General features: G+C 57.4%; 2 protein-coding genes and 2 long non-coding RNA genes across 6 annotated transcripts; 2 read left to right on the top strand and 2 right to left on the bottom strand.

Moving 5' to 3' along the window:
- Positions 1 to 807: 807 nt before the first annotated feature.
- Positions 808 to 5,042, bottom strand: LOC141570193 (uncharacterized). The gene is made up of 3 exons (XR_012494160.1): positions 4,729 to 5,042; positions 1,699 to 1,749; positions 808 to 1,478 (listed from the first exon to the last, which is right to left on the bottom strand). It is a non-coding gene; the product is annotated as an uncharacterized LOC141570193 (long non-coding RNA).
- Positions 3,431 to 7,688, top strand: LOC141570191 (cytochrome P450 2D17-like). Of its 2 annotated transcripts, none has more exons than XM_074326478.1 (9): positions 3,431 to 3,718; positions 4,368 to 4,539; positions 5,214 to 5,366; positions 5,461 to 5,621; positions 5,939 to 6,064; positions 6,257 to 6,398; positions 6,621 to 6,808; positions 7,197 to 7,338; positions 7,437 to 7,688. In XM_074326478.1, exons 1-9 carry the CDS (start codon positions 3,530 to 3,532, stop codon positions 7,616 to 7,618), a joined length of 1,455 nt encoding a protein of 484 aa, XP_074182579.1. In that variant the 5' UTR covers positions 3,431 to 3,529; the 3' UTR covers positions 7,619 to 7,688. The 2 variants fall into 2 exon arrangements, with proteins under 2 accessions (XP_074182579.1, XP_074182578.1); XM_074326477.1 differs by having other exon boundaries at positions 3,432 to 3,718; positions 5,888 to 6,064.
- Positions 7,689 to 13,179: 5,491 nt separating this feature from the next.
- On the bottom strand, positions 13,180 to 15,450 carry LOC141570194 (uncharacterized). The gene is made up of 3 exons (XR_012494161.1): positions 14,834 to 15,450; positions 14,450 to 14,610; positions 13,180 to 13,943 (listed from the first exon to the last, which is right to left on the bottom strand). It is a non-coding gene; the product is annotated as an uncharacterized LOC141570194 (long non-coding RNA).
- Positions 15,451 to 16,553: 1,103 nt separating this feature from the next.
- Positions 16,554 to 20,805, top strand: LOC109440287 (cytochrome P450 2D14). 2 transcript variants are annotated; one of them, XM_074326480.1, is made up of 9 exons: positions 16,554 to 16,833; positions 17,485 to 17,656; positions 18,329 to 18,481; positions 18,581 to 18,741; positions 19,061 to 19,186; positions 19,379 to 19,520; positions 19,741 to 19,928; positions 20,314 to 20,455; positions 20,554 to 20,805. In XM_074326480.1, the coding sequence occupies exons 1-9, from the start codon at positions 16,645 to 16,647 to the stop codon at positions 20,733 to 20,735; spliced, it is 1,455 nt and encodes a 484-aa protein (XP_074182581.1). In that variant the 5' UTR covers positions 16,554 to 16,644; the 3' UTR covers positions 20,736 to 20,805. The 2 variants fall into 2 exon arrangements, with proteins under 2 accessions (XP_074182581.1, XP_074182580.1); XM_074326479.1 differs by having other exon boundaries at positions 19,010 to 19,186.

The raw sequence follows: 20,805 nt of genomic DNA, 5'->3' as shown, positions 1-20,805 counted from the left end.
CTCAACTCGCGTGGGCCAGTCCGCACCCCGAGTCAGGGCAGGCCCCGGGCGCTAACACAAGCTGGGCACAGGTTCCACACGTTCTGCCCCCAGGAAGTAGCGGGAATTGGGAGGTTTGTGGCGCGGGAGCTGCCCTGCCACGGGGAGACGGGCAAGGCGAGCAAAATGCCACCACCTTTGCCCGCAGCCTCGCTGGGTGCTGCCGCTCCCTACCTGCTTTCTAGAGCTCTCACCAAGGGGTTTGCTCCTTATCGCGTTGGGGGCCCCACGGCCGGGTCTTCCTGCCTGGGGGACACAGGGCAGGGCCCTTCCTGCTACGCCATCTTGCTGACGTCACCCTGGGCTCAATCTCAGGTCGTACAGGACCCCTGTGCAGGTGACCGACCACCTGTGACATACGTGGTCGGCGCGGGGAGGCGGGGGCGCTCACGTCTCTTGCCCCAGCAGCTTCACCTGAGCAGAAGCCAGGGAAGAACGGACAGGGAGTGTTTCTAAAATAAATCTCAGTGACGTGCTGGCCGGTATAGTTTATGCCCAAACTGTAGAACAGGAGCTCAGAGCGATTTGAGATGGGCCCCTAATGCTGCTGTGTGACTTTGACGTCCTGCGGTGACCCACCCCTGACACTCCTCTGCGCCTTGGGGACCACAAAGCCACCTGCCTTGTAGGGCTGTGGGGAGGACACTCTGAGTGAACAACTGCCTGGCACGCGAATGCCTGATGAACAGAAGCTGCAGTTGTGCAATGATGGCCAAGGCCACAGGCCTCGTGACTGCAGGTTTCCTCGTGACTCCCAGTCCTGTAAGCGGCGCCTGAATGACAAGCATGTCTGTCACTGCCCTTCAATGTCCATTAGGGTGACTGCGTGGGGCGGGCATGACATCCAAAACAAAGGGTAGATAATGGCAATTTATTGAGGACACTGTGTGACACACACTCGGACCATCCTGCCCACCTTGCTGACACCACCTGGCTCTCGGACAGTCTGTCCCACTGGGACAGGAACATTCAACTCAGACCAGAAGAGAGACCCGCAGGGGGATCCGAGTTGTCCCCAGGTGCCTGTGCTCTTTCCCTCCTGGTCTGTTGAGTGGCCTCAAAATTGTTTCCCTGCTTCCTGGAGGCCCAGGGACCCCGGTTCCCCACAATCCAGTCCTCAGCCAGGCTTGCAGCCCCCGTCTCAAGCTGTCTCACTCCCACTGCCACTTCCCGCTGCCCAGGACTTTGCAGTGGTGCTTTGGACCTGCTGTGAGGTCACCTTGGTCAGTAGTGACTGCCAGGCCAGCCAAAGTCCTCCATGAAGTCATCCCAGAAATACCTGTGCCAGCCGGGGGAGTGCCAGGCCAGCCAAAGTCCTTCATGAAGTCATCCCAGAAAACCTGCGCCAGCCGGGGGGAATGTCCTCTCAAAGCAGTCCCCACACCGCCGGCCTGGCATGTTGGCTCTCTGACTTCCCACTCCTCCTTGTTCACGAGCACCTGGGAGCAGGGTTCACCCTCAACCTCCCACCTTGCTGTGAGTGCCCAGCCCATCACTTGGGACGTCCAGCATGGCCCGAACAATTGCAAGCCCTGGCCATGCAAGATGAGGCAGAGCCCAGCTGGGCCCCAGCAGGCTACACCCTCTGGGCCTGGGCGTGGGCCTGGCAGTAGAGTGGGATGTGGGAATTCGGGAAGGGGAGAGAGAACATTCACTCACTAAGCAGGATTTGCAGACATTGAAAGCCAATACCCAGAGGATGTCTTCTCCCTGTTGGGGAATGGAGGAGAGAACTGGGTGAATAGGGGGCCCTGCTTCAGCCTGGGGAGAGCACCTCCAAGATCCAGGGCTACTCCAGTGTTTCCAGAATGAGAGCTTGCCTCACATCCGCCTGGGATGGGTGAGGGGGCCTGACCCTACCCAGGAAATGCCCCTTTTCCACCCTTGGGCTCCTGTCCCATGCATTTCAGTGGGCCTATGCCTCAGAATTCCCATCAGCCTCACTGATTTAAATACTCCAATCCCACCCCTTTTATTGTTGAAGAAGGAGGGTGCTGAGGCCAGCAGGCAGTGGCGTTATGTGGTCACCCCTCTGCTTAGAAGGGACGGGAGGCTGAGTAAGGGAGGGCCTGGTAGCCACAATGCCAGCCTGGCGGTAGTCCGCTCTGGCGTGGGGTGGTCCTGAGGTTTGCATCTTTCCTTGAGGGAACACAGAATCAGGGTGGGAAGGGATGGAGCTGCAGCCGGGGGGGACCTGGCCCCTGAGAGGGAGGAGGCCTGAGGCCAGCAAAGGGAGAGGCCTGAGAACCCAGTCCTGTGGTCCTCAGCAGCCCCTGAGGGTGTCAGATTACATCATCCCACCTGGTTTCCATCCCCTGGTCTTCCAGAAAGAGTTTGAGCAGCTGATGTTCAAGGTCAAAGGCTATGAGGAGGAGGAAGCAGGCCCACTACTGTGGGGACACTCACAGCCTATGCTGAGCCACCCTAGACCCCTGAGCTTACTGACAACTCCGTCAAGAAGGAAATGCGCACCCCACATTTCTCTGAGTCAGGAAAGTGAACACAGGCACCAAGGAGATCCATCACCTGGGTGGTCAGGGAGCTAAGAGAGTGAAGGACCAATTTGTAACTTAGGAAAGGAAGGTGGGTCCTCGGCCCACCCAACGGGCTTGTCAGGGAGACCAGGGAGCTCTGAAAACAACGCTGCCTCCCCAGCCCCACGGCCACGACAAGGCTGAAACGCAGGGTGCTGGGCCAGCAGCCAGCCTGGTGAGGGTCCTCAGCATCACTGCCAGCAGCCTGGAGGCGAGGGTGGGGGTCACAGCCCGGTAACCACGGGCCCACTGGGCACTAGGACACTTGGTGCTGGGTGTGCATGTGCTGTGTGGGTGTGTAAATGTGTGCGTGTGAGTGTGTGTCAGTATGTGAGAACATGGGAAGTGTCTGTGAATGTGTGAGGACTTTGTGAGTTGAGTGCACTAGTGTGAAGTGAGGGGACACCCAGAACTCCATCCCCTCCACCCTGTTGGCCCTCTGATCACTGTGCCCTCCCTATAATGCCACGCAAGGGTCAGTGACAAGCCTGGGAGGTGAAGGCCACTCAGGAGGAGGCAGGTGACACATGGGAAGGCAGAGACATGTTCTGAGGACAAGGCTATGACCACGCTGAGTGAGCCTAATGTGAGTGGGTGGCAGGATCAAGTCTGGACCCCTGGTTCTTCCTCGGAGCCTGTACAGAGCTGGGGAGTCAGGTGGGGGTGAACTTCTTGTCTCCACATCCCTCCCCTAGGACAGCACCTGGTGAGGACAGGATTGACAGGACTTCTGTGGCCACCCCTGGACCTACTTGCCCTGGTCCCTCCCTGTGCCCTCTGACAGCACATCACCCCAACAGATTGGCTCAACGCAGAGGGGAAAGGCCAGTCTCAGTTCCCTTTATAAACAGGGCACAGGCTGGACAAGCTCCCAGCTGTCTGACCCGGTCCTAGGTGACTGGTGTGGTGAGAGGTGCCAGTGCGTCCAGAGGAGGCCAGTGGGCACTGAGGCAGCCATGGCACTGCTGACGTGGGATTCTCTGGTCTCCCTGGCCCTGGCTGGGGCCATCTTCCTGCTCCTGGTGGACCTCATGCACCGGCGCCCACGCTGGGCTGCCCGCTACCCACCGGGCCCCATTTCCCTCCCTGTGCTGGGCAACCTGCTGCAGATGGACTTCCAGAACATGCTTTTTACCGTTAACCAGGTGAGGAAGGTTGCAGGGTGGACCCCACCTGGCGGCAGACAGTGAGTAGGGGCTGAAGCCAGAGGCAGGAATAAGAGAGGGGCCCAGAAAAAGAGGCAGGTGGGAGAGGCTTCCTGAGGGAGGGCATTAGGGCCCGGCCCTAAGAACTGTTAGGATTTTGAAAGGTCACAGAGGGAAAAGGCCTGGGAGGGGCTGGGACTTGGCAGCATGTTTGGGATACAGCTGAAACTGTGAGCTGCACTCCCTTCTGTTTACATCAGGAGGAAAGGTCTTGAAAATCGGGGAGTCGAGTACAGTCATGAGCCCCTTTTAAGTTAGGAAAGGGAGGCTGAGAGAGGTAGTGTCTGGGTTCACATATTTTGCCCTTGTGGGTCTTCTGGCCTCAGTGCTCACCTCTGTGAACCTCAGTTTCTTCACCTGTAAAATGGGATGCTCACTTGGCCTACTGACAATTTGGGTGACGATTGCAAAATCATAGCTGGGTGGTCTGATCCAACGTGTGGGCTGACAATGGAAGATGTGACCCACAGGGTCACAAAGCCAGATAAAGTATTTGTACTCTTAGCTGCTGATGGCCCAGGCGTCCCCCAGGGCCATGGCCAGGAGTAGGGGCCGGGCTTAACCAACAGCCAGGACACTCTGCCTGCAGATGCGGCGCCGTTTCGGGGACGTGTTCAGCCTGCAGCTAGCCTGGACGCCCGCGGTTTTCATCAATGGTCCAGCTGCCGTGCAGGAGGCGCTGGTGAAGCAAAGTGAGGACACATCGGACCGCCCACCTCTGCCCGTCTACGAGCACCTGGGTTTCGGGCAGCGGTTCAGAGGCAAGCGGAGGGTGAGACTGTATCCGGCCAGGCGGGGACAAGGCTAGGAGTGACTAGAGACCGGACAGGGAAAACAGAGGCAGGGTCGTGGACGTGCGTAGAGGGAAGAGTCAGCAAATTTGAAGGAGCCTCAGGTGGAGAGGGAGCTTGGGCCAAGGGTGGGGAAGAAGGATGTAGGGGGGGCCTTACCTAGAGAGGGCGGGCCAGGGCCACAGCGAGCTGGAAAATATCGGGGTGGGCGGGAATGAGGAGGATGAAGGCAGTGTGGGCAGGGCAGTGGGAGGGCAGAGCAGGAACGTCCCAAAACGGGGAGGGGTCAGGGAGGACAGAGCAGGAAGTGGGGTCAAGACCTGCCCTCAGCAGTCTGTGAGCTCGCGAGCAGTGTGGGTGGACGGAGTGCGACCTGTCCTCACCTGGAAGGGGTGTCAAAATAGGCAGGACTTCGTGGGGTGGAGGACGACTTACTGTGGGCGGAGCCGGGAGCGTGGCCTGACCCGTAAGGGGTGAGACTGTGTGAGGAAGGAGGGGCGGAACCTATACTGAAATGGGCGGGACTTGTGAGCGGGGGCGGGGCCGGGACCCGACTCTCTCAGAGGGGGACTGGAGAGCCCGCGCGCAACGTGGACAGGCAGAGGCGGGGCCAGGCCACAAGCGAGCCACGCCCTCTTCCGCAGGGGTGATCCTCGCGCGCTACGGGAAAGCGTGGCGCGAGCAGCGGCGCTTCTCCGTGTCCACCCTGCGCAACCTCGGCCTGGGCAAGAAGTCACTGGAGCAGTGGGTGACAGAAGAAGCCACCTACCTCTGTGCCGCCTTCGCTGACCAGGCCGGTGAGTTGCTGGGGCTGAGAGGTAGGAGACAGGAATGGAGAGTCTGGGAAATGGAGATGGAGGCGACCGCCCGATCTGCACCGTCCTCTCCCAGGAAACCCCTTCAACCCCGACGCCCTCCTGAATAAAGCGGTGAGCAACGTGATCACCTCCCTAATCTATGGGTTCCGCTTCGAGTACGAGGACCCGCGCTTCCTCAAGCTCTTGGACCTAATGGACGATGCAGTGAAGGAGGAGTCGGGATTCCTGCACCAGGTAGGGGAGTGAGGCGACAGGGGCCCTGCTGGGCGAGCCCCTTGAAGGCAGAACTCCTCGCTACAATGGGTCTCCTTCATTGGAAGCCACTGAACCGCTGAGGTGGAGATTTTAGGTTTATCCTTCTGGCAGCCCAGGCTGGGCCAATTAGGGAGGAACCAGGGCAATGGTGGCAACACCCTGGAGGTGCCTGGGACCTGAATGGTCAAGGGGAACCCCTGAGCACAGAAGGACGACCCGGGGCCCCACATCTGTGGCCTGCACAGGTGCTGAACGCGGTCCCTGTCGTCCTGCACATCCCGGGGGTGGCCGCTAAGGTCTTCCCAGGGCAGAAGGGCTTCATGGCCCTGGTGGATGAGCTGCTCGCCGAGCACAAGACGACCTGGGACCCCACCCAGCCACCCCGAGACCTGGCTGATGCCTACCTGGATGAGGTGGAGAAGGTGAGGGGCGGCTGCAGGGACGAGGCTGGGGTTTGTGGGTTGAGGGCCCCATGAGGTGAGCCCGGGGAGGGTGGGGCGGGCCTGTGTATCTCCCAGTGATCAGATACCCAGGATTTGGGTGCAGACTGGGGTGAGAGGCCAATTGGGGGCTTCCTCCCTCTGCCCTGAGCCCACCCTCTCTGCATGGCCCAGGCTAAGGGGAACCCCGAGAGCAGCTTCAGTGATGAAAACCTGCGGCTGGTGGTGGCTGACCTGTTCGCTGCCGGGATGGTGACCACGTCGTCCACGCTGGCCTGGGCCCTCCTGCTCATGATCCTGCACCCGGACGTGCAGCGTGAGCCCAGCCTGGGGGCCGGGCGGGATGGCTGAGGGAGGAAAGGGTCAGCCTGGGACCCCTGAGCTTGGTTTTGCTACCAGGAGGGCTGAGCAGAGGCTGGGCCTGGCTCTGAGGTCCCAGTAGCTTCTCCTCCACATGGCACTGCCCTCCACAGGAGTCAGGAGGAGGTCAGAGCCTAGCCCTTGGGTCTCACTGCTCCTGGGATGCTTCTCTGTCCAGGCCGTGTCCAGGAAGAGATCGATGAGGTCATAGGGCAGGTACGGCGACCAGAGATGGCGGACCAGGCCCGCATGCACTTCACCATGGCTGTGGTCCATGAGGTGCAGCGCTTTGCAGACATCATCCCGCTGGGTTTGCCCCACATGACATCCCGTGACACTGAAGTGCAGGGCTTCCGCATCCCCAAGGTAAGCCTGTGGCCCTCATCGCCCAGCCCAATACCATCATCTGCCATCTGGTAGTCCCACTATAGCCATTGGCAAGTGGGACCAGGGCTGGACCCCAAGCCCCCCATCCCCATTTCCACAGGCCTGGCTGTCCCAGCCTGGGAGGGTGTAGGGCTGAGCGCAGAGGCAGGGCCGGCCCTGTCCATTCAGAGCCCCGAGTCGGTGGAGAAGACAAACTAAGATGTGCCACAGCGTGTTGGAGGAGCCCGTGCATGCACTTGGCTGCCATGGGGACGGAGGGGGCTGGGACACGTGTGTACCAGGCAGTGTGTGTGTGCCCATGTGTGCTTGTGGCTGGGGCCTCAGATCCGCCAGCCCAGACCCCACCATGTCAGGCATCTCCTGCCAGGGGACGACACTTTTCATCAACCTGTCCTCAGTGCTGAAGGACGAGACCGTCTGGAAGAAGCCCTTCCACTTCCGGCCGGAGCATTTCCTGGATGCCCAGGGCCACTTTGTCAAGCATTCAGCTTTCGTGCCCTTCTCAGCAGGTGCCTGTGGGGTGCCCGGGTCACTGCACCATCCTGAGGGAGTCCTGGGAGGTGAGCCCAGGCCCAGTCTCACTGAGCACCCCCATACCCACTGACAGGCCGCCGCTCATGCCTTGGGGAGCCCCTGGCCCGCATGGAGCTGTTCCTCTTCTTCACCTGCCTCCTGCAGCGCTTCAGCCTCTCGGTGCCTGCTGGGCAGCCCCGCCCCAGCGACCACCACAACGTCTTTGTCTTCCTGGTGACTCCGTCCCCCTACCAGCTCTGTGCCGTGCCCCGCTAGGGGGTGGCACCAAGCCCCGAGCCCTCTCTTCTCAGGCCCTGATGGCCAATAAATCAGTCTGGTGGCTCCAGCCTTGCTTCTGAGTCCCACTCAGGTCTCTTCCCCGCCCCCGGCAGTGCTGGGGCCTCAGCAGCCTCCCCAGGGCCAGCCCCACTACCCCTGCCTTATCCATCCTTTCCTGGCATTTGACCCTTCTTGAGAGACGGGTATACTGAGGCTGCCAGGAGGGATAAGTGGGCATAATATGGCCGTAAAGGCCCTCCGAACGCCTCATCCCTCCCCGTTCTCCACACTTGGGGTGTGTACAGTTCTTCGTTTTCTTCCAGGGAAGTCCTTCCCTTCTCAGCTCGAGCTGTGGTAGGGCTGCGAGTTTTCTGGAGGGGGCCCCGCCACTATCCCTGGGACCTCCTGCCATGAGTGGCGCATCCCTGGCTCTCACGGAGCTCTGACAGGAGAGACCCCCGCCCCGGGCCTTTCCAGGGAAGACCTCACTTACCCGGAGGCTTGCTTCTTCCCACTCTTGACTCTGCGTCTCCACAGAGTGAAACTCAGCTATGAGTGACTGGGAGTCCTTCCCTGCCCGGCCCAACCTCTCATTGTGTCTACCAAGGGTGCCACGATGGACACCCCACTCCAGGGAAGGAAGGGTCCCCAGCTCTTACCCACCTACCTGATAATCACAGGGTAGCACTCATCCATCGGCCCCCACACTGGCCTTAAGGTCTCCCCTCGGGTCTTTATGACAAGGAGAGAGAGGAGGTGGGAGGGAAGGCTGAGGTGACATCTAAGGACTCAGCTGCACACTTGTCCACTGTTAATGCCTGCACCTCAGACACCTAAACACTACCAGGGAGTTGAGGAAAACTTCAACAAATGATAATTGATGTCTTTAGAATGATAAACCTTTGCATTCATGAAACAAGGGTAGGCTCTAAAAAAGGACTGTTCAAACATCGACCTCTAAATCTTGAAAAACAAAATTAGGATACGATAATGCAACTGAAAAATTCAAAGAATAGACGATAAAATTTAAAAAAATATTTCTCAGAGAGAACAGAAAAGACATCAGGAGAACCAGCAGCTAAATCATATATCCTTCTGAAAGAGGAAACTGAGGCAACAGACTGAGGTGGCAAGGAGAGATGCTAAGTAAATACATTCTTTTTTCATCAAGACAATGTCCCAAAAATGAGGGACCTAAGTTTGCGGAAGAGAAGGGATCGCCAAGTGTCCGTGAGAATGGATGGAAAAGATCCACCTCAGGTTATGTCATCAATAAATATCCAAAAAATGAGGATAAAGAGAAGAACCTACAAACTTCCAGATACAAGGAAAAAAGTCTCTTGTAGGAATTCAATATCATCAGACTTTTAAATACAACATTTGAAGCTAGAAGACAGTGAGGAGCTTCAGGATCTGTGAGAAAATTATTTCTAGTCTAGATTCTATACCTAGCCTGTCTTAGTCAAGTAGCAATTAAGACCTTTTCAGACATGTAATGTCATAAGACAGGAAGCAACTGGGGGGTGCGTTTCACCCAAATGAATAACGTAGGCTCCCACACGTGAAAGAAGTGAAGCGCTCCTCAGGATGCGATGGGGAAGGGAGATCCCAGGACAGCTGAGCAGCTGGCCTCAAGGGCATCCCGTCCAGATGGAAGCAGGGGGATGAGGGCTCCAGGAAACAAGTCTCCATGAAAACGATCACACTGATAAATCACCTAATTTATCTAAATGTATTGCAAGGAGATTTATATGTGAGAGCTTGGGTGAATTAACTATAGGTACACAGAAACTAAAAATTTAAAAACAAACTGAAATTCTACACAAAGAATTATAATCATAGTACACTACCTGACTCAGTAGCAATACTATTTACCTAGTTTTAAAATGCAAACCCTCAATATTGGTCTAATACAAATTATGATATATACAGATTAGAATGGCTGAAAAAAAAAGAAAGGCAAGTGGTGGAGATGATGTGGAACAACTGGAAACTCTGATCCAATACAGGTGAGAATGCAAAATGGGTACCAGCTACTTTGCAAAAGTTTCACAGTTTTTTACAAAACTAAACATTCCTTTACCACATGACCCAACAATCCCACTGCTAGGTGTTTGCCTAAGGGAAAGGAAAACTTATGCTCACACAAAACTTGTATATGATTATTTACAGCGCTTTTATTTGTAACTGCCAAAAACTAGCAACAAACTAAATATCCAATCACATTAATGGAAAAACTGTGGTACATCCACACAATGGACAACTACTCAGCAATAAGAAGGAACAAACGACTGCCACTGGGGGAAATCCCGTAGCCTCCTGAAAATATCCTCTGTCTGGAGTCCCACCGTCAGTGTCAGAATTCCTATAAATTGACACCATTGTAAAGTCAAGGTCTCCAGTGTGAGCTGGACCGTCCATGGGGCCCAGTGAGCCTCGTTGCCCAAGTCAGCTCCCCATTCTCCTCAGGGACTATTTCAGAATCTCTCTTTAAACCTCCAACCCCACCTATGCCTCCTTCGCTTTCAGCAGAGAACACAGGAAGCACTGGATGGGAGTTCCCTTGACTTGCTGCCACCCAACCCACCTATGTTCTCTGCTTCTCACAGGCCATTTCCTCTTCGGGAAGGATGCTGCCCTCTCCTCTCTGAGACTCGCCCCCCAGCCTGTACTGCATCCATCTGGTCTTCTCTCATCCTGGGGGTTTGGGGGTCTCTTTCCTCTCTCACTTGTATATTCAGCCGTTCCTTCTCTTCTGGCTCCTTCCTATCAGCATTTAAACACATCACTCGTCTCTTTCATTAAAAAAAGGTCTCTCCACCTCTCCCTCACTGCACAGCCCACCTCAATGTGTTTCTGTCCCCACAAGTCCGCTCATACCAAAGTCACCAATAGGCTGTTGGTCACGAACTCCAGTGGGCCCTTTCCAGGCCTTAGCTCACTCATCTCTCTGCAGCACACTGCACTATGTCTGTCATGCAGGGTCTCAGCTCCTGCTTCCCGCACAAGAACGCAGGACATGGTGAGGCCAAAATGAGCACCCACGGAGTCATAGATAGGGAGTCATACCACTATCCATGGCAGCTGGGTTGGAGACACAGGAAGCAAGAGCCACACGATCCGCAATCCGCCGTCCACTTCTCTGCCAACCCACCCACTGCCAGCTGCACTCCGCACCTGCTAGCCCAGCCACGGAAGTTATACTCGTGGCTAACGGCTAACTGGTCACAGCGGATGGCCATCAATTACAGTTAATGGCCATCTAATAACCCAGCCAGCGTCTTTCCACGTGAGGCCGAGAGCCTGGAAACTGCCCTCTGGGACTCTGTCCCCACAGCGTCCCTTCCCCTCCATCATGCTTTCTGGGAACAGTGCTAGCAGTGCATTCAACAGTGAACTCGGTAGTCATTTATATCTTGGCATGAGAGAAATTACCAAGCTTTTTCTGAGAGGAGGTTTGCAGGAGGAAAGGAGAGGAAATGAGTCCTGAGGGAGAGGAGAGAGGGAAAAGGGGAATGCCAAGTAGGAAGGGCAGCGGAGAAGGTAGGTAGGAGTCGTACAGACAATGTTAATGGACTTTATGAGAGAACAGAAACACTGGAAGGAGTGTTGTGAAGTAGAAATGAGCAATCATAGGGCCGGCCGGATGGCTCAGAGGTTAGAGCGCGAGCTCTCAACAAGGTTGCCGGTTCAATTCCCACATGGAATGGTGGGCTGTGCCCCCTGCAAATAAAGATCGAAAACGGCAACTGGACTTGGAGCTGAGCTGCGCCTTCCACAACTACATTGAAGGACAAAGACTTGGAGCTGATGGGCCCCAGAAACACACTGTTCCCCAATATTCCTCAATAAAATGTATAAAGAAATAAGCAATTATAAATGAGTTCTTGTGTGCTCATCAGGTTGGGGCTGCAAAAAAGGCAGATTAATTTCGTTTTAATAGCTACATCAGGCAGTGGGGTCCATTCTCGTTTCGCTCCACCAGGATGCAGGTGTGGGTGGATGTGCCGGGTGGGCCATGGGGGCTGCATAGCAATGACGGCTTTGGGAGCTTCCTCGCTTCCAGTCTGGTCCTGGCCTGGCATTAACACAGGTCACATGAAACTGATAGGTTTCAGTGTCGGGCTAAACCACAAAACCTGAAGAATACGTATCTGGAGGAAAACATTTTCCTGACAGCAAATGATTCGTCATTTTGCCCTTTATTCTTCTGTCCCCTTTAGACTTGCTGTTGCTGCTTCTGCGAAGCACATGTGATTGATTGTCCTACGTCTTTCCACAAACTGGCTTCCGAAATGAGTGTTAACTGGGGAGTGGAAATGTCCCACACCCCCTCCTGACCCAGCTGTCTGGCTTCTGCAGGAAGCGTCAGCTGCTCGGGTGCCTCCCACCACTTTTGAGTTCCGTGCATTTATTTTAACAGACTTAATTTCTAAGAGCACTTTCAGGTTCACAGCAGTATTGAAGAGAAGGTACAGAGAGTTCCCATAACCCCCTGGCTCCCCCCACACAGCCCCCCCCCCACACTATCAGCATCCCCCAGCACAGTGTACACTTGTTAGTCTGACACATTGTCACCCGAATTCCATAGTTTCCATTAGTGTTCACTTTGTGCTGTACATTCTGTGGGTTTGGACAAACGTATGACGTGTATCTGTCATTATAGTGTCATACAGAAAAGTTTCACAGCCTGAAGGTCCTCTGAGCGCTGCCTGTTCACCCCTCCCTCAACTCTAACCCCTGAACCACTGACCTTTTTACTCTCTCCATAGTTTTGCCTTTTCTAGGATGTCAGATAGTTGGAATCATACAGTACGTAGCCTTTCGGAGTGGCTTCCTTCACACGATACTAATAGGCGTTTACGGCTCCTCCACGTCTTTTCATGGCTGAGAGCTCATTTCGTTTCAGTGCTGAGTGATATTCCATTTCTGGATGAACCACTGTTTACCCACTCACCTACTGAAGGACGTAGGTTGCTTCCAAGTTTTGCCAGTTCTGAATATGCCGCTGTAATCGTCCGTGTGCAGGTTTTCGTGTGGACCTAAGTTTCAACTCCTTTGGCTCAGGACCAAGCCGCGGGATTCCGGGATCACACGGTCAGAGGGTTTTGTAAGGACCCGCCAGCTACCTCGCGAGGCGGCTGCCCCGCTTTGGATTCCCAGCAGCAGCGCCTGAGACGTCCTGTTGCTGCACATCATCGCCTGCAGCCGAGGTCACTGTTCTGGATTTTGGCATTTTTTGCACTCTTTACAATAATTTTAAATTGTGGTTAAAAAACAAAATTCACCATCTTCACCAGTCAGTGTACAGCTCAGGAGAGCTAATGTCGTCACACCGTTGGGCAGAGGACATCCACGATTTTTCATCTGGCGAAGCAGAAGCCCTGGACCCATAAACAGCCCTGAGGCGGGCGCAGCCCCGCTACCGCTCCCGCCCTGGGGGTCCTGGGCGGGGCCTCCTGCGCCCCCCAGCGGCCGCCTGCAGAAGAGCGGACAGCCGCCCTACGGGGACCTCGCGCTGGGCCAGTCCCCACCCCGAGTCAGGGCAGGCCCCGGGCGCTAACACAAGCTGGGCACAGGTTCCACACGTTCTGTCCTCAGGAAATAGCGAGAATTGGTAGGTTTGTGGTGCGGGAGCTGCCCTGCCACGGGGAGACGGGCAAGGCGAGCAAAATGCCACCACCTTTGCCCGCGGCCTCGCTGGGTGCTGCTGCTCCCTACCTGCTTTCTAGAGCTCTCACCAAGGGGTTTGCTCCTTATCGCGTTGGGGGCCGCACGGCCGGGTCTTCCTGCCTGGGGGACACAGGGCAGGGCCCTTCCTGCTACGCCATCTTGCCGATGTCACCCTGGGCTCAATCTCAGGTCGCACAGGACCCCTGTGCAGGTGACCGACCACCTGTGACATACGTGGTCGGCGCGGGGAGGCGGGGGCGCTCACGTCTCTTGCCCCAGCAGCTTCACCTGAGCAGAAGCCAGGGAAGAACGGACAGGAGGTGTTTCTAAAATAAATCTCAGTGACGTGCTGGCCGGTATAGTTAATGCCCAAACTGTAGAACAGGAGCTCAGAGCGATTTGAGATGGGCCCCTAATGCTGCTGTGTGACTTTGACGTCCTGCGGTGACCCACCCCTGACACTCCTCTGCGCCTTGGGGACCACAAAGCCACCTGCCTTATAGGGCTGTGGGGAGGACACTCTGAGTGAACAACTGCCTGGCACGCGAATGCCTGATGAACAGAAGCTGCAGTTGTGCAATGATGGCCAAGGCCACAGGCCTCGTGACTGCAGGTTTCCTCGTGACTCCCAGTCCTGGACAAGCGGCACCTGAATGACAAGCATGTGTGTCACTGCCCTTCAATGTCCATTAGGGTGACCGCTTGGGGCGGGCATGACATCCAAAACAAAGGGTGGGTAACGGCAATTTATTGAGGGTACTGTGTGACACACACTCGGACCATCCTGCCCACCTTGCTGACACCACCTGGCCCTCTACAGTCTGTCCCACTGGGACAGGAACATTCACCTCAGGCCAGAAGAGAGACCCGCAGGGGGATCCGAGATGCCCCAGGTGCCTGTGCTCTTTCCCTCCTGGTCTGTTGAGTGGCCTCAAAACTGGTCTCCCTGCCTCCTGGAGGCCCAGGGACCCCGGTTCCCCACAATCCAGTCCCCAGCCAGGCTTGTAGCCCCAGTAACAAGCTGCCTCCCTCCCGCTGCCACTTCCCCCCTACCCAGGACTTTGCAGTGGTGCTTTGGACCCACTGTGAGGTCACCTTGGTCAGTAGTGACTGCCAGGCCAGCCAAAGTCCTCCATGAAGTCATCCCAGAAATACCTGTGCCAGCTGGGGGGAGTGCCAGGCCAGCCAAAGTCCTCGATGAAGTCATCCCAGAAAACCTGCGCCAGCCGGGGGGAATGTCCTCTCAAAGCAGTCCCCACACCGCCGGCCTGGCATGTTGGCTCTCTGACTTCCCACTCCTCCTTGTTCACGAGCACCTGGGAGCGGGGTTCTCCTTCAACCTCCCACCTTGCTGTGAGTGCCCAGCCCAGCAGTGCCCAGCACCCGGGACACCCAGCATGGGCCGAAAAATTCCAAGCCCTGGCCAAGGCAATATGAGGCAGAGCCCAGCTGGGCCCCAGCAGGCTACACCCTCTGGGCCTAGGTGTGGGCCTGGCAGAAGAGTGGGATTCGGGAAGGGGAGAGAGAGCATTAACTCACTAAGCAGGATTTGCAGACATTGAAAGCCAATACCCAGAGGATGTCTTCTCCCTGTTGGGGAATGGAGGAGAGAACTGGGTGAATAGGGGGCCCTGCTTCAGCCTGGGGAGAGCACCTCCAAGATCCAGGGCTACTCCAGTGTTTCCAGAATGAGAGCTTGCCTCACATCCACCTGGGATGGGTGAGGGGGCCTGACCCTACCCAGGAAATGCCCCTTTTCCACCCTTGGGCTCCTGTCCCATGCATTTCAGTGGGCCTATGCCTCAGAATTCCCATCAGCCTCACTGATTTAAATACTCCAATCCCACCTCTTATTGTTGAAGAAGGAGGGTGCTGAGGCCAGCAGGCAGTGGCGTTATGTGGTCACCCCTCTGCTTAGAAGGGACGGGAGGCTGAGTAAGGGAGGGCCTGGTAGCCACAATGCCAGCCTGGCGGTAGTCCGCTCTGGCGTGGGGTGGTCCTGTGGTTTGCATCTTTCCTTGAGGGAACACAGAATCAGGGTGGGAAGGGGTGGAGCTGGAGCCAGGGGGGACCTGGCCCCTGAGAGGGAGGAGGCCTGAGGCCAGCAAAGGGAGAGGCCTGAGAACCCAGTCCTGTGGTCCTCAGCAGCCCCTGAGGGTGTCAGATTACATCATCCCCACCTGGTTTCCATCCCCTTTTCTTCCAGAAACAGTTTGAGCAGCTGATGTTCAAGGTCAAAGGCTATGAGGAGGAGGAAGCAGGCCCACTACTGTGGGGACACTCACAGCCTATGCTGAGCCACCCTAGACCCCTGAGCTTACTGACAACTCCGTCAAGAAGGAAATGCGCACCCCACATTTCTCTGAGTCAGGAAAGTGAACACAGGCACCAAGGAGATCCATCACCTGGGTGGTCAGGGAGCTAAGAGAGTGAAGGACCAATTTGTAACTTAGGAAAGGAAGGGGTCCTCGGCCCACCCAACGGGCTTGTCAGGGAGACCAGGGAGCTCTGAAAACAACGCTGCCTCCCCACCCCCACGGCCACGACAAGGCTGAAACGCAGGGCGCTGGGCCAGCAGCCACCTGGTGAGGGTCCTCAGCATCACTGCCAGCAGCCTGGAGGCGAGGGTGGGGGTCACAGCCCGGTAACCACGGGCCCACTGGGCACTAGGACACTTGGTGCTGGGTGTGCATGTGCTGTGTGGGTGTGTAAATGTGTGCGTGTGAGTGTATGTCAGTATGTGAGAACATGGGAAGTGTCTGTGAATGTGTGAGGACTTTGTGAGTTGAGTGCACTAGTGTGAAGTGAGGGGACACCCAGAACTCCATCCCCTCCACCCTGTTGGCCCTCTGATCACTGTGCCCTCCCTATAATGCCACGAAAGGGCCAGTGACAAGCCTGGGAGGTGAAGGCCACTCAGGAGGAGGCAGGTGACATATTCTGAGGACAAGGCTATGACCACACTGAGTGAGCCTAATGTGAGTGGGTGGCAGGATCAAGTCTGGAGACCCCTGGTTCTTCCTCAGAGCTTGTACAGAGCTGGGGAGTCAGGTGGGGGTGAACTTCTTGTCTCCACATCCCTCCCCTAGGACAGCACCTGGTGAGGACAGGATTGACAGGACTTCTGTGGCCACCCCTGGACCTACTTGCCCTGGTCCCTCCCTGTGCCCTCTGACAGCACATCACCCCAACAGATTGGCTCAACGCAGAGGGGAAAGGCCAGTCTCAGTTCCCTTTATAAACAGGGCACAGGCTGGTCAAGCTAGCAGCTGACTTGCCCGGTTCTAGAAGCCTGGTGTGGTGAGAGGTGCCAGTGTGCCCAGAGGAGGCCAGTGGGCACTGAAGCAGCTATGGCACTGCTGATGTGGGATTCTCTGGTCTCCCTGGCCCTGGCTGGGGCCATCTTCCTGCTCCTGGTGGACCTCATGCACCGGCGCCCACGCTGGGCTTCCCGCTACCCACCGGGCCCCATATCCCTGCCTCTGCTGGGCAACCTGCTGCAGATGGACTTCCAGAACATGCTTTTCAGCGTTAACCAGGTGAGGAAGGTTGCAGGGTGGACCCTACCTGACGACAGACAGTGGGTAGGGGCTGAAGCCAGAGACTGGAATAAGATAGGGGCCCAGAAGAGGAGGCAGGTGGGAGAGGCTTCCTGAGGGAGGGCATTAGGGCCCGGCCCTAAGAACTGTTAGGGTTTTGCAAAGGTCACAGAGGGAAAAGGCCTGGAGACAGGGTGAGACTTGGCAGCATGTTTGGGATACAGCTGAAACTGTGAGCTGCACTCCCTTCTGTTTACATCAGGAGGAAAGGTCTTGAAAATCGGGGAGTCGAGTACAGTCATGAGCCCCTTTTAAATTAGGAAAGGGAGGCTGAGAGAGGTAGTGTCTGGGTTCACATATTTTGCCCTTGTGGGTCTTCTGGCCTCAGTGCTCACCTCTGTGAACCTCAGTTTCTTCACCTGTAAAATGGGATGCTCACTTGGCCTACTGACAATTTGGGTGACTCTTGCAAAATCATAGCTGGGTGGTCTGATCCAACGTGTGGGCTGACAATGGAAGATGGGACCCACAAGGTCACAAAGCCACATAAAGTATTTGTACTCTTAGCTGCTGATGACCCAGGCGTCCCCCAGGGCCATGGCCAGGAGTAGGGGCCGGGCTTAACCAACAGCCCGGACACTCTGCCTGCAGATGCGGCGCCGTTTCGGGGACGTGTTCAGCCTGCAGCTAGCCTTGATGCCCGTGGTTTTCATCAATGGTCCAGCGGCCGTGCAGGAGGCGCTGGTGAACCAAAGTGAGGACACATCGGACCGCCCACCTCTGCCCGTCTACGAGCACCTGGGTTTCGGGCAGCGGTTCAGAGGCAAGCGGAGGGTGAGACTGTATCCGGCCAGGCGGGGACAAGGCCAGGAGTGACTAGAGACCGGACAGGGAAAACAGAGGCAGGGTCGTGGACGTGCGTAGAGGGAAGAGTCAGCAAATTTGAAGGAGCCTCAGGTGGAGAGGGAGCTTGGGCCAAGGGTGGGGAAGAAGGATGTAGGGGGGGCCTTACCTAGAGAGGGCGGGCCAGGGCCACAGAGAGCTGGAAAATATCGGGGTCGGCGGGAATGAGGAGGATGAAGGCGGTGTGGGCAGGGCAGTGGGAGGGCAGAGCAGGAACGTCCCAAAACGGGGAGGGGTCAGGGAGGGCAGAGCAGGAAGAGGGGTCAAGACCTGCCCTCAGCAGTCTGTGAGCTCGCGAACAGTGTGGGTGGACAGAGTGTGACCTGTTCCCACCTGGAAGGGGTGTCAAAATAGGCAGGACTTCGTGGGGTGGAGGACGACTTACTGTGGGCGGAGCCGGGAGCGTGGCCTGACCCGAAAGGGGTGAGACTGTGAGGAAGGAGGGGCGGAACCTATACTGAAATGGGCGGGACTTGTGAGCGGGGGCGGGGCCGGGACCCGACTCTCTCAGAGGGGGACTGGAGAGCCCGCGCGCAACGTGGACAGGCAGAGGCGGGGCCAGGCCACAAGCGAGCCACGCCCTCTTCCGCAGGGGTGATCCTCGCGCGCTACGGGAAAGCGTGGCGCGAGCAGCGGCGCTTCTCCGTGTCCACCCTGCGCAACCTCGGCCTGGGCAAGAAGTCACTGGAGCAGTGGGTGACAGAAGAAGCCACCTACCTCTGTGCCGCCTTCGCTGACCAGGCCGGTGAGTTGCTGGGGCTGAGAGGTAGGAGACAGGAATGGAGAGTCTGGGAAAAGGAGATGGAGGCGACTCCCCCACTCGATCTGCACCGTCCTCTCCCAGGAAACCCCTTTAACCCCGACGCCCTCCTGAATAAAGCGGTGAGCAACGTGATCACCTCCCTAATCTATGGGTTCCGCTTCGAGTACAAGGACCCGCGCTTCCTCAAGCTATTGGACCTAATACAGGATGCATTGAAGGAGGAGTCGGGATTCCTGCACCAGGTAGGGGAGTGAGGCGACAGGGGCCCTGCTGGGCGAGCCCCTTGAAGGCAGAACTCCTCACTACAATGGGTCTCCTTCATTGGAAGCCACTGAACCGCTGAGGTGGAGATTTTAGGTTTATCCTTCTGGCAGCCCAGGCCGGGCACGCACTTAGGGAGGAACCAGGGCAATGGTGGCAACACCCTGGAGGTGCCTGGGACCTGAATGGTCAAGGGGAACCCCTGAGCACAGAAGATGACCCCGGACCCCACATCTGTGGCCTGCACAGATGCTGAACGCGGTCCCTGTCGTCCTGCACATCCCGGGGGTGGCCGCTAAGGTCTTCCCAGGGCAGAAGGGCTTCATGGCCCTGGTGGATGAGCTGCTCGCCGAGCACAAGACGACCTGGGACCCCACCCAGCCACCCCGAGACCTGGCTGATGCCTACCTGGATGAGGTGGAGAAGGTGAGGGGCGGCTGCAGGGACGAGGCTGGGGTTTGTGGGTTGAGGGCCCCATGAGGTGAGCCCGAGCAAGGTGGGGCGGGCCTGTGTATCTCTCAGTGATCAGATACCCAGGATTAGGGTGCAGACTGGGGTGAGAGGCCAATTGGGGGCTTCCTCCCTCTGCCCTGAGCCCACCCTCTCTGCATGGCCCAGGCTAAGGGGAACCCCGAGAGCAGCTTCAGTGATGAAAACCTGCGGCTGGTGGTGGCTGACCTGTTCGCTGCCGGGATGGTGACCACGTCGTCCACGCTGGCCTGGGCCCTCCTGCTCATGATCCTGCACCCAGACGTGCAGCGTGAGCGCAGCCTGGGGGCCGGGCGGGATGGCTAAGGGAGGAAAGGGTCAGCCTGGGACCCCTGAGCTTGGTTTTGCTACCAGGAGCGCTGAGCAGAGGCTGGGCCTGGCTCTGAGGTCCCAGTAGGTCCTCCTCCGCATGGCACTGCCCTCCACAGGAGTCAGGAGGAGGTCAGAGCCTAGCCCTTGGGTCTCACTGCTCCTGGGATGCTTCTGTCCAGGCCGTGTCCAGGAAGAGATCGATGAGGTCATAGGGCAGGAACGGCGACCAGAGATGGCGGACCAGGCCCGCATGCACTTCACCATGGCTGTGGTCCATGAGGTGCAGCGCTTTGCAGACATCATCCCGCTGGGTTTGCCCCACATGACATCCCGTGACATTGAAGTGCAGGGCTTCCGAATCCCCAAGGTAAGCCTGTGGCCCTCATCGCCCAGCCCAATACCATCTGCCATCTGGTAGCCCCGCTATGGCCACTGGCAAGTGTGGCCAGGGCTGGACCCCAAGTCCCCCATCCCCATTTCCACAGGCCTGGCTGTCCCAGCCTGGGAGGGTGTAGGGCTGAGCGCAGAGGCAGGGCCGGCCCTGTCCATTCAGAGCCCCGAGTCGGTGGAGAAGACAAACTAAGATTTGCCACAGCGTGTTGGAGGAGCCCGTGCATGCACTTGGCTGCCATGGGGATGGAGGGGGCCGGGACACGTGTGTACCAGGCAGTGTGTGTGTGCCCATGTGTGCTTGTGGGTGGGGCCTCAGATCCGCCAGCCCAGACCCCACCATGTCAGGCATCTTCTGCCAGGGGACGACACTTATCTTCAACCTGTCCTCGGTGCTGAAGGACGAGACCGTCTGGAAGAAGCCCTTCCACTTCCGGCCGGAGCATTTCCTGGATGCCCAGGGCCACTTTGTCAAGCATTCAGCTTTCGTGCCCTTCTCAGCAGGTGCCTGTGGGGTGCCCGGGTCACTGCACCATCCTGAGGGAGTCCTGGGAGGTGAGCCCAGGCCCAGTCTCACTGAGCACCCCCATACCCACTGACAGGCCGCCGCTCATGCCTTGGGGAGCCCCTGGCCCGCATGGAGCTGTTCCTCTTCTTCACCTGCCTCCTGCAGCGCTTCAGCCTCTCGGTGCCTGCTGGGCAGCCCCGCCCCAGCGACCACCACAACGTCTTTGTCTTCCTGGTGACTCCGTCCCCCTACCAGCTCTGTGCCGTGCCCCGCTAGGGGGTGGCACCAAGCCCCGAGCCCTCTCTTCTCAGGCCCTGATGGCCAATAAATCAGTCTGGTGGCTCCA

The sequence above is a fragment of the Rhinolophus sinicus genome, linkage group LG02 (assembly GCF_036562045.2).
Source record: "Rhinolophus sinicus isolate RSC01 linkage group LG02, ASM3656204v1, whole genome shotgun sequence".
Classification (NCBI taxonomy): domain Eukaryota; kingdom Metazoa; phylum Chordata; class Mammalia; order Chiroptera; family Rhinolophidae; genus Rhinolophus; species Rhinolophus sinicus.
Note: the sequence above shows the minus strand (reverse complement) of the source record. Positions and strands in the feature narration are given on the sequence as shown.

Coding starts and splice junctions, on each gene's coding strand:
- LOC141570191 (XM_074326477.1), top strand. CDS start 3,530: ATGGCACTGCTGACGTGGGATTCTCTGGTCTCCCTGGCCCTGGCTGGG. Junction 3,719..4,367: donor TGCTTTTTACCGTTAACCAG/GTGAGGAAGGTT, acceptor CTCTGCCTGCAG/ATGCGGCGCCGTTTCGGGGA. Junction 5,622..5,887: donor AGTCGGGATTCCTGCACCAG/GTAGGGGAGTGA, acceptor TGGCCTGCACAG/GTGCTGAACGCGGTCCCTGT.
- LOC109440287 (XM_074326479.1), top strand. CDS start 16,645: ATGGCACTGCTGATGTGGGATTCTCTGGTCTCCCTGGCCCTGGCTGGG. Junction 18,742..19,009: donor AGTCGGGATTCCTGCACCAG/GTAGGGGAGTGA, acceptor TGGCCTGCACAG/ATGCTGAACGCGGTCCCTGT. Junction 19,187..19,378: donor ACCTGGATGAGGTGGAGAAG/GTGAGGGGCGGC, acceptor TGCATGGCCCAG/GCTAAGGGGAACCCCGAGAG.